Source organism: Spea bombifrons, chromosome 2 (genome assembly GCF_027358695.1).
Source record: "Spea bombifrons isolate aSpeBom1 chromosome 2, aSpeBom1.2.pri, whole genome shotgun sequence".
Classification (NCBI taxonomy): domain Eukaryota; kingdom Metazoa; phylum Chordata; class Amphibia; order Anura; family Pelobatidae; genus Spea; species Spea bombifrons.
The window spans coordinates 129,560,788-129,576,020 of NC_071088.1; the positions used below are offsets into that span (position 1 = coordinate 129,560,788).

At 35.5% G+C, this 15,233-nt stretch overlaps 1 protein-coding gene across 1 annotated transcript in view; it reads left to right on the forward strand.

The window, feature by feature from the left end:
• The window catches only part of PDGFD (platelet derived growth factor D), a 76,135-nt gene extending 62,023 nt beyond the window's left edge, over positions 1–14,112 (forward strand). Inside the window, exons 5-7 of the mRNA XM_053456484.1 lie at positions 2,389–2,587; positions 5,308–5,522; positions 13,683–14,112. Coding sequence (XP_053312459.1) covers positions 2,389–2,587; positions 5,308–5,522; positions 13,683–13,814 — 546 coding nt within the window. The 3' untranslated portion in view covers positions 13,815–14,112. The remainder of the gene's footprint in view (positions 1–2,388; positions 2,588–5,307; positions 5,523–13,682) is intronic.
• Positions 14,113–15,233: the final 1,121 nt, after the last annotated feature.

Sequence of the window (15,233 nt, forward strand, 5' to 3'; positions counted from 1 at the left end):
GAGGCGTATGAGAGGTGTAGTCCTGAAACACCTGGAGGGCCACAGTTTGAAGACCCCTGATCTATAGCTTTGTACCTTTTTGTTCGTCAATCGGTGTAATTAACTGGGAGAAATTTAGGTTAAAAATTCATCTTATGGAACCCAAGGTCAGTGGCAGCCTGTGGCTGTACCAGCATTATTTAATCATGTTCCTGTCCTGATGTTATCTCCTTTCTCCACACCCCATAATGACTAACATTTCAAATTGCCAAAGTCAGAGTGTTTAGTGCAGTAGAACACTGTGATCCACGCATACCCATCAACATTCTAAGGTCGCACAAAAAATGGTCATCAGGGGAGGAAAAAAGGACTTATTTGGGCACAAAAAAGAGTCTTCCTTTTCTAAAGAGGGGCATTTGAGAGGTTTTCCACCAGGGAAGGGCTGGCAACTTGTGGCCCAGGAGGGAGTAGCCCCCCAACCCCACCCTGTAACTTACACAACAGCACACACGCTTTCACTCACTCACTATAACAAATACACACACTCAAACTAGCGCACACAATCATACTCCACTCTGTCTCTCTCACAGTGTTTGAACATTCGCAATTTTAATGTGATGTCACAAAACGTACACAATGTTACAGTAACACATTAAGGTCCCACCTCTGCGAGTGTTGCCCCCCATGCCAGCCTCTGTCTGTCACCCATTGTGGCAATGGCTACGTCAACAATCAACAACATGACAAAAGCACAAATCTGGAGGGATACCCAGGAAGGTCATAAGAAAGGGGGGATAAATCTCGTCCTCTGTAATATATTGGGTGGGTTTTACAGTATATTGCTTATGTTAATTAATTATTGTTGGATTAGTAAGAGTGACGGATGAATGTTTTAGTAGCATGGTGTGTGTGTGTGTCCAATTAGCATTCATTATATTTTTGTATTATTTATTTTATGTTACATCACATACAGGAAACAGGAATTTTAGAGCTAAACTTTTTATTAGCATCCAGTTGTTTGGTTTTTTTTAAAGCATTTTTCCCAGCTCTTGTAAAATGGATTTAGTATTTATTGTGAGTTTAGCTTCAATTTACAGAACAATCCAAACAGAGGTGGGTGTCAGACTGCCGGACTATTTCTGTCCTGTATATTAGTCGGCTTGGCAGCGGCGGCGGAGACAGATGTATTGGCAGTCGCGCAGCTGTCCTCCATGCTGTCATGTGAAGTAGCCTGTGGGTGTCTCTGACGTGTTAATCGTGTACGTTGTGCTCTGATGCATCAACGTATTTGTTAATTGCATATTGTCGCTTTTTTTTGTTAGATATCCTAAGTCATTTAATAAATTGAATAATAGTTTTTTTGTGTTGGCTGTATACAATTTAGAATGTAATTCTGGTAAACAAAGAAGCAAGATGGTAATACATGAGAAATCCCACAATTTCCAGGATTAGTGTCATATGAGTTTCCAAATAAATATAGTGTTTTCCGTTTTAAAACGTTTCTGGTTTTTAATGTTTTCAGGCAAATGCATATTAACCCGTCTATAAGACAAACACCCTGATTCCTTATCATGCTGCTTTATGGTAAATAAAAGAATGGCTCCGTCTTAATCACCAAAAGGACACTCTGGTTAATGAAGTCTATGGAGTATAGGATTTAATTGGATAAGTAGAACATATTTGGCATTTGCTATAACAACAATCAACTCAATGCATTGCATGCAAAGTCTCAGAGTCTGCAGATATCGAAATCCATGGAAGAAATTCAAATAAAACCAAGCTTTCTTGAATGCTAAACTATATTACTGTATCATACTGTATCTAATGATCAGAGAAAATTATTTTTCGGGGGGGATTCCTTTCAAAAATGGTCACAATTGAATTAACTGTATAAAGTGCATATGTATACGCATGTGATAACAGTATAGGTCAGAGATGTTGGACTTCAGGCCTCAAAGACCACAAACTAACCAAGGTTTCAGTAAATCCTTGGTTTGAACTCAAGTGATTTAATTAGTTTAGTTATTTTGGGATATCCATAAATCCTGCCCTTGATGTGGCGATTAGGACTTGGAGTTGAACATCCCTGATAAAATATTCTATTTACAATGCCCTCTCTTCCCTGTCTCCTCGCCATTGGGATGGGGGATTAGGGTATTAAGGCAAAGTTAATCATATGGAGATTCAGAGACCCCGTTGTTTTGTATTATTATCCTACACAGAGCACAGGTATGGAGGGAAGGAGAGAAGCCAAAATGATAGAGACATGGGGTAGACATGGTGTTTTGTTTTTTTATTAACTCAAACGTTCCAGTCGTGCTTGTTTGCATTGAGAATTACACAAAGGAACATTAAGCCTTTACAGGAAATATTGATTATTGGTTGTACAATGAACTTTCTCTCTCTTAGGAAGTCTCCTATCATTCACCTTCAGCGACTGATTCCACTCTTACAGCGGAAGCCCTTGACCAGACTATTGCTATGTTCGACACTGTTGAAGAGGTGCTTAAACACTTCAATCCAGATACATGGCAAGTTGACCTCGAAAATCTGTATACAGACACATCACAATTTCGAGGAAGAACTTTCCAAGAAAAAAAATCTAAAGGTAAGAAAGTAGAATAAAAAAAATAAATAAAGTGTCCAAATTCTTTATATTTTTTTTTTTAAAAGAAAAATCTAGATTGCATGTTTACTCCTGACAGAAATAGCGATTTACCAATTCGTGCAAAAAAAAAATGCCTTTTTTTGTCTATTGTCTATAATGATTTGTTACTCAATTTGTACATGCAATTTGGCACACTGCTTGATGTTGTATAATTACACGTAAAATAAATAAACAATTTTAAATTTAATAGAGATGCTTAGATCCTTCACTAATGTGATAATTGGCAATTTATAAAAAAAAAAACAACAGAGGGATACAAAAAAAAAGTAGACATTTTCCCTTAAACATGCAGTCAAAGATAAAAACCTAAAATAATTTATTTATTTAGATTTATTGAGCTTAGAATGTGATAAAAAAACATTTAAATACTTAAAGTGATTTAACAAAGTACAGGGGCGAAGTTTATTTTAAAGCAGGAGAAATGTTAGAAGAAGAGGTCATAATCTAAAGCCTGAGGTCAGAGGCTTAGATGTAATGTAAGGAACTTTTTACTATACAGATAGGGTGTTAAGGAATGGAAATGATCTTCCGCATCAGGCTGAATGGTTCTTATCTGCTGTCAAATTCTATGTTTCTACATTTCTAGAAAAGAATGAGAATGCTATGATAAAATGTCATTGCCTAATCTAGGAAATATATGACGGAGACAATCATTTGCAACAGTTTGAAAATTATACAGACTAGATTGGCTGACCATTTCTTATTTGCCTTCACATGCTACGCTGTGAAGATCATAAGAATTGTGTAATGCTGCCATTGGTCCAATAAAATAAAACTTCTGAGAATTACAACACAATATTTCAAAATGGGTTTTAGAAAATATAACATCCTGAATGTATGTATTGGGGTTTTGATATTTTTTTGGGTTTTTTTTTTTTACAATTGAAATTTATAAAAAAAGGAAAGAAATGCATTAAACCGATCACCAGTATGTTGCAACACCCCATCACTCAATGACTTCTATTGTTTTACACGCTCACGGTTCAAGAAACAAATGACTAATTTAATCCAGATTTATTGAAGAACATGCAGCATCATTTACGTCCCAGGAATAAATGTACCCTGTACTCATTACTACCTATGATTCGGTTTCATGTGCCTGTCATTGAAATGACCTGGCCAACAATCTTTCTCTCCCCCTTTTATAAACTTCTACTGATAGAATGCAATGCAGAAACTATGTTGATTTTAGTACTGATCAGAGGCAAACATCTAAACTGTCTACATAAGTCTTTCTACCAGCAAGGACATTAAAAGGGGATTTCAACAGGATTTTAGGATACCCAGGAGTGCTCTTTTATAAGAAGAAAGAGCACAATCCTGTTCCCCGGGTTTTTACTGACAACAAGGTAATAGAACCGCTAATGGATACAGTTAAAGATTTGCAACCGATTTTCTCGGAGGACTGGACACGTAGAGACTTTTCTTGTCATATCGTACAGCCATCCAATCTTTTTAGTGTTCGGTTAGACCTCCGTCTGCCGGTACGGCATCGCTCACTGGCACCTCATACAAGGCAGGAAATTCCTCAACATAAAATATGTGGGTGAAATCCAGCAACCCCTGCCCAAAACGTAGACACTCTATCATTGTTAGCAAGTGTGTCTCGGCGTTGGGACACACCAGATTAGTATTCACATATTAAGAGGCAACTTCATTAGCACACAACTGAAAAACATGCAAAATTAAATAAATTAGCATCTTTGAACCATGGAGAGACCGATTAGGAATGTGTTACCCTGTGAATTTAAGGTATATAGTTATTACATATCCTTTATCAGTTTGCATTTACCATGCCTCATCTAATCCCATGTACCCATCTGCTTTATGGAACCACCCATGGGTTAGCAATTTATGTTAATCCCATGACACCACCGTCGCTAACCCTTTCTTAGTTTGCCTCCCCTCTGAAGAAGAGACCTCTGAGGCTGGCCTATATAGAAACTCCGACTAGACTTCCATAGAGTACAATCCAATATGCGTAGCCAAGCCTAAAGCTTCAAAGTAACATCTTCAGGGTAGTCAGACAATCTGTACACTTAAACAATGTACTAGAGAACATCACTTGCTCCAAACCAAGCCTAAAACAGTCTGAATCTAAAACAGGATCAAGGACTCATTAAGACCAGAGTCTTACATCAGGAAAAATGTAGAGACTAGGTGGGCCAAATGGGTCTTATCTGCAGTCAAATTCTATGTTCCTATGTTTATTTATTTCATTTTTTTACCGGTGGCCTGCAAGAATGCGGTGAACTGATGATGAAGTGGTGACTTTAACAAAGTTCAGCTTGTTCTTTAGAACACGTTTTTAGTAGGGTGTAAAATAAAATTTATGAGTTGGGCTTGTAAAATTCATGAGATACAGGCTAACAAAGTTAAATAATAATGATCAAAGAACATTTGGAGACAGTCTGGTAGGTCTTCAAAGCTTTATAGCATGTGTAATGTAAATCGTGTTTGTCAGGACATACAATAAATCCAGAGTGAAAGACCAAAAGTGGTCTTCTAAGAGGGAAAAAACAATGCAACAGAAAATAAACTCAATTCGTTATGGCTCAAATATACCCGCTAGTCTTATATAGGAGGAATAGCAACAGCAGATGTCCCAACAAATGCATTATATTATGAATCTCAGTAAAGTAATATGTTTTGTCTTTCAGTAAATTTGGACAGGTTGAACGATGATGTGAAACGCTACAGTTGCACTCCAAGAAATTTCACGGTGAATTTAAGAGAAGAACTAAAGATTACCAACGCGGTGTTTTTTCCCCGCTGCCTGCTTGTTAAACGCTGTGGGGGAAGTTGTGGATGCGGGACGCCAAACTGGAGATCCTGTACCTGTACCTCAGGAAAAACGGTCAAAAAGTACCATGAGGTAATATATCTGCCATTTTACATTGACCACTTTGCTAATTTAGGACTAAGCCGTGGTCTGGTGGCATGTCAACCAACAGAAAAAAGGCTATGGGTATGCCACGTGTTTATCTAGATTTCCGAGGAAGGTAGATGATTCAGGTAAATGGAAAAACCCATGAGATCTGCATCCATCTGTTTGTGTTTTTTACTTATTGAGCCCCATGCGTCATGTAGGTCCTTCTTCTGGATGAGGGAATTGCATGACATCATATCTGCATGCAATCTCTGTGCAGAATGGAGAAGCAAACCTCAACAGATCTGTGCCAGCTGCACCACATATCTCATACTACTTATTTTGAAAGGATGTGAGGAGGTGAAATTATTTCTGCTCCAAAATCCTGGGAGCTTACAAGACCATTTAATTGAAGGAGAGCGGTAAGGTTAGTGGTAGGAGGTTGGGATTTAAAGATCTCTGTAAAGGTAAAGCTATCAAAAGTAATTGAGTACGAATCATCCCATAGGTTGGACTATATATGCTTGATATCAAATGTATTTCTTTTTCAGGATTATATTCAGGGATATAATCTTTAATTATGGGGAAAAAGCTTATTGATCCAAGGAGAAATCTGACTGCCATTTTGGAGTCAAGAAGGATTTTTTTTTTCCCTGGTTAGTGCAAAATTGGAAAGAGCCAAACTGGGTTTTTTTGCCTTCTTTTGGATCAACAGCAACAAATTAACAGAGATAGGAAAGGCTGAACTTGATGGACGCATGTCTTTTTTCAGGGAGGATTCCTATTTAAATGAATCAGTGACCAAATTTATAATCATATGCATTAGTTCTTATTTTGAACATTGATTGCACATTGTTAGAAACACGAAAAGCTCAAGGAAAATATTCTGTGGTTTACAATTCTGAATATTCTGTAATAGCTTTCTCATTATAAGAGGTAAATACATCTTAAAACAGCTTCAATTTTTTTACAGAATACATTATACATTCAGTGCACCTCTTGGTGACTAAATAAAAAACCATTATATATATATATATATATATATATATATATACACTGTAGAGAAGTCTTAAATCTATGGATATCAGTGCTGTGATCGCCAGTCAAGCAGTCGATTTTCCACTTTGCTCAAACACTTCTCTCCTGTCTTGTCACAGAAAAAAACTGTTTGCCAATTCATTTTTTCCCTCTGCTCTTATCTACGCAGCCCATATACCATGCTCATGTTTTTTAATATAAAACACAAGGAAAATCCCAAAGCTGTCAGAGGGTTTGTTAACTTAAATGCTGTCCAAATCTCTGTTCTCATCCAAAGCTTAGACTTTGCTTTCCTAGAAGAAATAGAAATTCCATCCAAGAATTTCCCAGTTTGTGTCAGATTTTTCATTTTTTTATTTATTTTGTTTTATATACTATATTTGTCGTTATTATATTAAGGCTGAGTGCCAGATGCCTCCCAATATATGTCCATTTCCCAGAGAGAGAGATGTTCTGGGGGCTTATAATCATGGCTGATACTTTATCAAGAGGTTTTATGAAACAATTTATTTTTATATATATTGGCTCGAATATAGGCCGCACTTCCCCCCCCCACTTTAAGTCTTTAAAGTGGGGGTGCGGCCTATATTCGGAGTATAGCGCCCGACGCCCGGGACATCAAGTACCGGGCGCTGGGCAGGCAGCGGGGTTAGGATACAGATCCCCCGCAGCGGTGCAGGGGACCTGTATCCTACTCTCTGATACGCTCAGACAGCCTCCCCTGCCGGCACTTTCCACGGGGGGGGTTGCCGGCACGGGAGGTTGTCTAAGCGCATCGTCCGGACGGTCACCGGCTGCGGCGATGCGGGTAAACAGCCTCCGGGGTGTCTTGCGGGGCCGGCGGGGGACATCTACGCAATATGCGTATACAACTTCCGGTTGTATACGTGTATTGCGTAGATGCCCCCCGCCGGCCCCGCAAGACACCCGGGAGTCTGCTCTGGTAAGTCGGGGGGGGGCAGAGTGGCAGCATATCTCGGGGGGGGATGGACAGTGGCAGCATATCTCGGGGGGGGGGACAGTGGCAGCATATCTCGGGGGGGGAGGACAGTGGCAGCATATCTCGGGGGGGACAGTGGCAGCATATCTCGGGGGGAGGAGGACAGTGGCAGCATATCTCGGGGGGGGACAGTGGCAGCATATCTCGGGGGGGGACAGTGGCAGCATATCTCGGGGGGGAGGGAGGACAGTGGCAGCATATCTCGGGGGGGGACAGTGGCAGCATATCTCGGGGGGGGAGGGAGGACAGTGGCAGCATATCTCGGGGGGGGACAGTGGCAGCATATCTCAGGGGGGGAGACAGAGTGGCAGCATGTTTGTTTGGTGCTTTTTTAAAGAAAAAAACTTTTTCTTTAAAAAAGCACCAAACTTTTAGGGTGCGGCCTATATACGGGGGCGGCCTATATCCGAGCCAATACGGTATATATTACTCAGTTAAAAAAAACCAATATTACATATATAGCTATGGGTTAAATTTACACAGTTTAACTTATTAACCCATTCCCTGCTGTTTCTATACACATTATTGTGGACTTTGTGGGTCTATTTTAGAACACTGATACATTGATCAGCAAACATTATGAGCTCCTAGAAAAGAGAGAGATGAGGGTGGAAAGAAACAGAGGTATTGGGTACCAAAAAAAAGCACAAAATATAGGCATAACAAATAATTATAACCTATATTTTATCCTTTCCATACTGAAAGAGTAAATCATTAGAAAAATTAATAATTATGATACTTTGTGTATGGAACTAGCAAGTATTTTGAAAAAATTTAACACTGGTTTTAAGAAGACTAATGTCAACACTATTTTTAATTCAAAATAACTGCTTGTCTAATCATATCAAAGCAAACTTCTGAGCAATAAGCTAAGATCAAAGAAATTGTATAATAAGATTCATTTAAGTTAAACTAGTCATAATAATGTGTCCATATCCCCTTGATACAAACGGAAATGTATACAAGACAAAGGTCATTAAATCAAGCCCCTTGTTAATATGCAAAACAGAATTGTATATTATTATTATTATTATTATTATTGATCATAAAATATTCTACTAGGTCAGGAATTATATTTATCAAGTCATCAGGAGAGATGCAGTGTTGAGGAGGCCAATTTATGTTCCAATTGCTCTAAGAACATAATAGTTAAGTCTCTGTTAAGCTTGTTTGGGCCCTCCTCACCTAATAAGGTAGGGTTGTCATCAGATCTTTTTTGAGCTGTTTTATAATGAAGAAAACCAACAGCATTAAATGATTTAGATGAGATTTGGGTGAAAGATGAAAGTAAGAACTTACTTTGTTGTAGTTTGAGCAAGACATTATATCTTGTAGTGTTTTAATTCAATGTTATTGCTTAATTAAAGGGAAGGAACCTAAACATACCCGTTCACAGGGATTCCATACTGTGCTTTCCCTGAGATGGGTATTATTTAAATAAAATAATTTCATAACTTAGCAAGGGGGAAAAGCATACAGTGAAGGGCAGGCATTGTCAAAACGATAGATGGGGATATTCAATAGGTTTTTCAAAAGTTTATTTTCAAGTTCTAAAGATATAATATTTATTTTTTATTATTATTATTTTTATTTTTATTATTATTAGTTATTGGTAATAAAAGCAGCCGTCGTTCTCCATCGTGAATATTTAAATTCAAGCTTGGTTTTAGTGGGAAACAGAGAGGCTAATTTTAATCTTTAAAAAAGAAAAAAAATTGTACAAAAATGACATTAAGGGATTCATTGCCAAGAAGATCAACACGAGAAGGCACTCATTTGGCAAGGCGAAGTGAAAAAAGTCCTGTTACATGTGCGCCCATCCAATGAGATGGTAATTCCCAGCCAACGCCACAATTATATAATAATCACATGGAAGGATAATCATGCATGAAGAAGGTGATTAATACATTTAATATACTAAATGCGTGTGAAACATCTAAAACAATTTAAAATTGGCTCAAAAGACATATCCATAAACATTTATTAGTAAATGAGTTAGAAATAACCAGTGGAAGAGATGTAACTTGTATGAATAAAGCGGCTGCTCCAGCAATAGAACTCAGCTTTTAAGGGGCCACTGTATATATATATATATATATATATATATATATATATATATATATATATATATATATATATATATATATATATATACATACATACTGTACTTAGATACATGCACACATACAGGACGCAGGATACTATAAAATATGTCATGGACTTTGGAAAATCATTATTATCAATATTCTTTATATTGTTTGAATTATTTTTTTTTATTCATTTGTTTTAATTTATTTATTCATTATGGGTTTCCAGAGTGTTAAAAAAGCAAAACTGTAGAATAAAAAAAATATATAAATATATATATATAAGAGTTTAATGATGACAAAATACATGTCTGATAAAAACACAAAATTTGCAAAACCCAGCTCTGAATATTCCAGCTATATAAAAATGTTTTTTCAAAAAGGTCATTCAGACACGTGACCCTAAACGAAATCGCTAGTACCTTCACTTAATGCATATTGTTATGCCAAACTAACACATATACTCAGAAACATGACCGTGTTTATATATTTATACAGAAAGCAATCAGTTCTTTCTTAAACTGAACAATTTCCATCATTAGTCAATCGGTTTATAATTAATATGATTACAATCAGCCTCTAAACAAGCATAAAAATGTGGCAATTCATTAACATATAAAACTAATGACACCATCACTCTTTTATCAGTGATCCCAATTACAGAGTGTGCCGGAAATAATGGCGTTGCCATGGAAATGAGAATGGCATATGGAATATCAACAAGCAAATGTATGTTTCCTGAACATAAACTCTGACAACTTAAGGTTTCACCATTTCCATTATCTCTTGCCTTTCATATCCGAAGATCATTAAAGGCATACGTGAAAATCCGATAACTCTTATTTTCTACAACTCTGGTATTTAATTCTGTTTTGTGTAATAAAATGTATGGTATATATTCCCATTGTACAGCGCGACAGACTATGACGGCACTATATGAAACATTAAATAATAATACTTCCCATAAATGTTACTATAACACTAGTGCATATGTCCTCCAGTGATTACATTGTGGTTTGGACCCCTATGGTATTACTCAGCGCTAGATTAAGACCTTTAAGACCCCTAGGAACATGCATACAGTGGCGTATTCTGTCCCAGGCCTAAGGCCTAGGTCTAAGGTAATACGGTGCTTGATATTTACATAGATATGCAACCGCGTATGTTGCATACATTTACTGAAGGGAGCAGACTTTTTTAATAAAATTATTTTGTTTTTGTTATTTTTTCCATTTTGTTTGGAGAAAAATAATGGCAGGAATTACGTGTTTTTTTTTTTCTGTTGTTTTATTGCCATTGTATCACGCTATATTATAAACGGTTATCCCTGAATTAGGTATCTACGAATAGTGTAACTTGGCCTGGAAAAAATATAGACTCCCCTAGTTAAAGTGTAAGTAACTAGTGTAAAAAAAGAGTAAATTACATAAATTAGATTTATACACAACAAAAGCAAGAGATCTGCGCCCACCCAGCAAATACCATTTAACAATGTAAGGTAACCAGTTATGTGACCGCGGTGACCACCAATCACGGGGATTGTATGCATCACGAAAACAGTGTACAGCGTAGTCTCAGTCGTTAAAAGGTTAATGAAATGTTTCACATATTACTGTATATTCTTGGCATATACATATAACTCCACTGATGATAATATGTATGCCAGGAAAGAGGTTATCTTAAAAAAATGCACCAAAGAATTTCTATTTCTTTTGAATTTAAAGCCAAAGGGAGGTCGTCTGTGAAAGCCAAGAAAACGTCACAATTAATAAAAAGTGTCAGGCTTCCAGAGCTAACGTTCTAAATAAAGAAGGAAATTCTGGGAGGAACATGAGCGGTGAAAGATAAAGAGTGTGCCATTTTTCAGAGGAACGATCTGGTAATGAAAACAAAACGAGAAAGATTTATATCCGGGAGAAAGAGATTGTATAGTAACGATTATAACAGCTACATAGTAATGTTTAGCACTTAAGACATTTCCAGGGTGGTACTGAAGTTGTAAAGCATCATGGAGAATTGACAAATGAAGACAAATTCCAATTTATTCTTTGCTTTCAAGAATAATGTAGAACATATTATGAAATTATTACTCAAGTTTATTCTTATTTGTGAAATACATTAAAAAAAAGAGCTTATAATGTGAAATAATGGGCTGGTGTCTTCTCTACAATATTTATTAGGAATAAAATATTTTTGTAATTTTTCCGAGTCTTTAAAAAACGCAGAACCCAAAATAAATAGCCCATTTCTGCACGTTTGTTTCACTTTTATTTTTTTTATTTTTTTTTATTTTTTATTTATTTTTTAATTTTTTTAGACCTGCTCCTTATGATGGAGCGGTACAACATGATTAGAGATCCCCTTGGATTTTGTAGACCTCTGCTCATGCCCCTTCATATCTGTATCATCCACTTTCATTTCTTATCTTTTGGATTCTAAGCCCGTTTGAACATTTTGGTTTTGTTTGTCCAAATTGTTATGTTATGCCCTACTTGTTACGTCCTGTTCACCCATTGTACAGCGCTACAGAATACGATGGTGATATATAAATCAATAAATATAACAATAATCATTCATCTATAAACATATGCCTAAACAGTGAAGCAGCGCAAAATAAATCTATTGACTAATTTATTATGCCAATCCTGGAAGAAAAAGTCCTTTAAAACGAATTCAATCTTCTAAGGTGGATGTATGTTAATCAAAGATGCTCTTCAAATTAGTCGGCCAACGATGGCACTGCTATGTGATTTACATTTGCAAATACAATTTCAATGGTTTCCAAGTGTCATTTTCTTGATTGGGTGAAATAAGACAGGACCTTTGACTTTTCAAAATCAGATATAAATTTAATAACCTTGCAGTGTTTATTTCTGTGTTCATAGAAGAGTAGTCTATGGAAGCGTAGGAAACGCTTTAAAAAAAAAAAAATGGGGAAAATATTTTCTTAGTTCATTTACTGACCACATGGATTTGTGATCATGCTGAGAAAGTTCATGTTTTATATGCTACATTAGTTTACCACAGCATCAAACCCACCCCCTCCAAATACTTATGTAGCTAAGCAGTTGCCATATAATTGGTGACATTTATACAAGGGACGCACAAGAATTAGAGTTTTCAAGCCAAAAAAATAAGAATATATATATATATATATATATACACACATACATCATTAAATATATATATATATAAATATATATATATATATATATATATATATATACACACACACACACATATAATATATATATAAGATATATATATATATATATATATATGTAACAAAGCCCACTCATTTTGAATGGATGTCAAAAAATGTACATATACAGATGTTATTTACACTGTTTCTCTTTTATTATGTAATATATCAACTAAAATATGAATCTGATGAATATGTGAGATGTAACAGTAATCTATTAAGAGAATGCTGCTGAAGGAATTTCAGTTTATCTAAACTAAATTTCAGTTGGTTTTAAATGGATAAAGTAGATTTAGTAAACTATGTAGAAACGATGGTAAGTGACACCAGAAATGCTCTAAGAAAGAAAAGAAAAAAAAAAATATGCTGAATTATAGAATAAATACAAAAAGAATCTTTATGTGACATTTATATTTGTCTTATATTGGGTAAAAATCCATAGCAAAAAGTCTTATCAGCTATGGATTGTTACACATTTTTGATTTGGTTATGAAGATTGTTAGATTATTATGTTACAGATTAGCTAAATATCTACTTTTGTGATTTTTGGGGGAAAATTCCATACAAGGGGCAAAACTCATTTTGAAGAACATCAACATATAGATAAAAGATATTGGAGTCGGACAGTTGAACATTTTTCTACTGATGTATTTTAATATATTTTTAATTTAAATTGGTAAAAATATTGAATACAACTAAATAAATAGTTTCTTAGAGGGTATATTCCTGTTTTTGAAATATTTAAGTAATCAGCTTTAGGAGAGACAACAATTCTCACACAAGAATGTGTACACCCTTGAAAAGGATGGTCTTTCATTGTTATCAATTTTATTTTGTAGGTGCTGAAGGTAATTCCGGAACCGGGATACAACAAGAAAAAGAATAAGACCAAGAGCATGGCCATCGTAGATATCCAGCTTGAACATCACGAGCGTTGTGATTGCATTTGCAGTTCCAGACCACCCCGATAAGAAGCAAACATTGGGTTTCTTCCCGTCTCCCTTTTCAGAGCTCTGTGGACTTATGTTTTCCGGTCAAAATAGACAGCACTAGTAATATAATTTTTTTTTGCAACAAAGGGTTTTGTTTTTGTTAAAATTGTGCTACAAAAAAGCTTTGGGCAAAATAAAAAAAATGTATAGTCGTGTTGGCCAGTGCTGGAATTAATGCTCTAGACTAGCAAGAAAGTAAAACACAAAAAATAATGATGCCAACATAATACGCGTTAACATGAAAAGAAGTTTATATATAAAAACCATGATGTAAGAATGCTAAGAAAATGGTAATTTAGGGAGATATAACAGACAACAGACCAAGGACACTGTGTTTTAAGGTAATAAATCCAGGAAAGTAGATTATGTGCAGGAAAGGTTATTGTGGGGATGTACAGTATATGTACTTGCTATACTCAGTACATTTTATTCATTTGTTTAATAATTTTATACATTTTCAGTAATACATTTTGCTTTTTTTTAAGTATATTAAAGACCTTTTTTGTGTTTTTTTTTTTTTAATTCATTATATCAATCGACATCTCAGTAAAGCAGAAAAAGTTTGTATCATCTAGAATCCAATGCTGTTAATATACAGAGTTCCAGCCAAACTCCCCTTGCAGACATTTTGCGGAATGAATTGTTTACTGCACCTAAAACTATATAATTTAAATAACCTGCTTTAACTTAAGTAGCTTTGCTGTATAGAGCTTAGTAGATTGCGCTTTATTTATGTTCTAAAATTAAAATATTTTTTTACAGTAAAAAAAAAAAATTCTAAAATTATAACGGCAAGTCAACAATGTAAATGGGCAGCAATATAAAGGATAAGAGAGTTACAGATCGATGAATATACACAAGCTGTTCCTGTTCTTTTCCCCTGTTTTTCATTTCATTTTCACATATATTTTACTGATTCATTGTATTTCCTAAAACTAAAATAAATGATAAGAAATACAAATATACATGGTGTCATTTTTTTTTGCAAAAGAAATAAAAACAGACGTTAAAGGTCTTTCATAATAGAATATATTTGCATACCTGACATGGATTACTATTAATGTACATTTTATACAGTTTTATGATCCTTGAAGAATTGGTGTCTATAATCTGTATGTAAGTTAAGTGTAGTATGGTCTCACTCCTCACTCACTCCTCTGTGAGTTCTGCTTGGCTTTTTGCAGTTGCATTTAGCTTGGACACACAAGCGAATCCTGAGCTGGGGCGAATCTCCTAAGTGACATCTCTAAGTGAGGAGTTACAAGCAAAGAAGGAGAGTATATTCATTACTATTGCAAGGGGAGCACTGTGTTTGTTTGTGGAGTGTTCAGTGTAAAGTTTTGTTGAAAAAAGAAAAACAAAAAAAAGGGGTTAAGGGCTATTTCAGGTGTGTTGCTA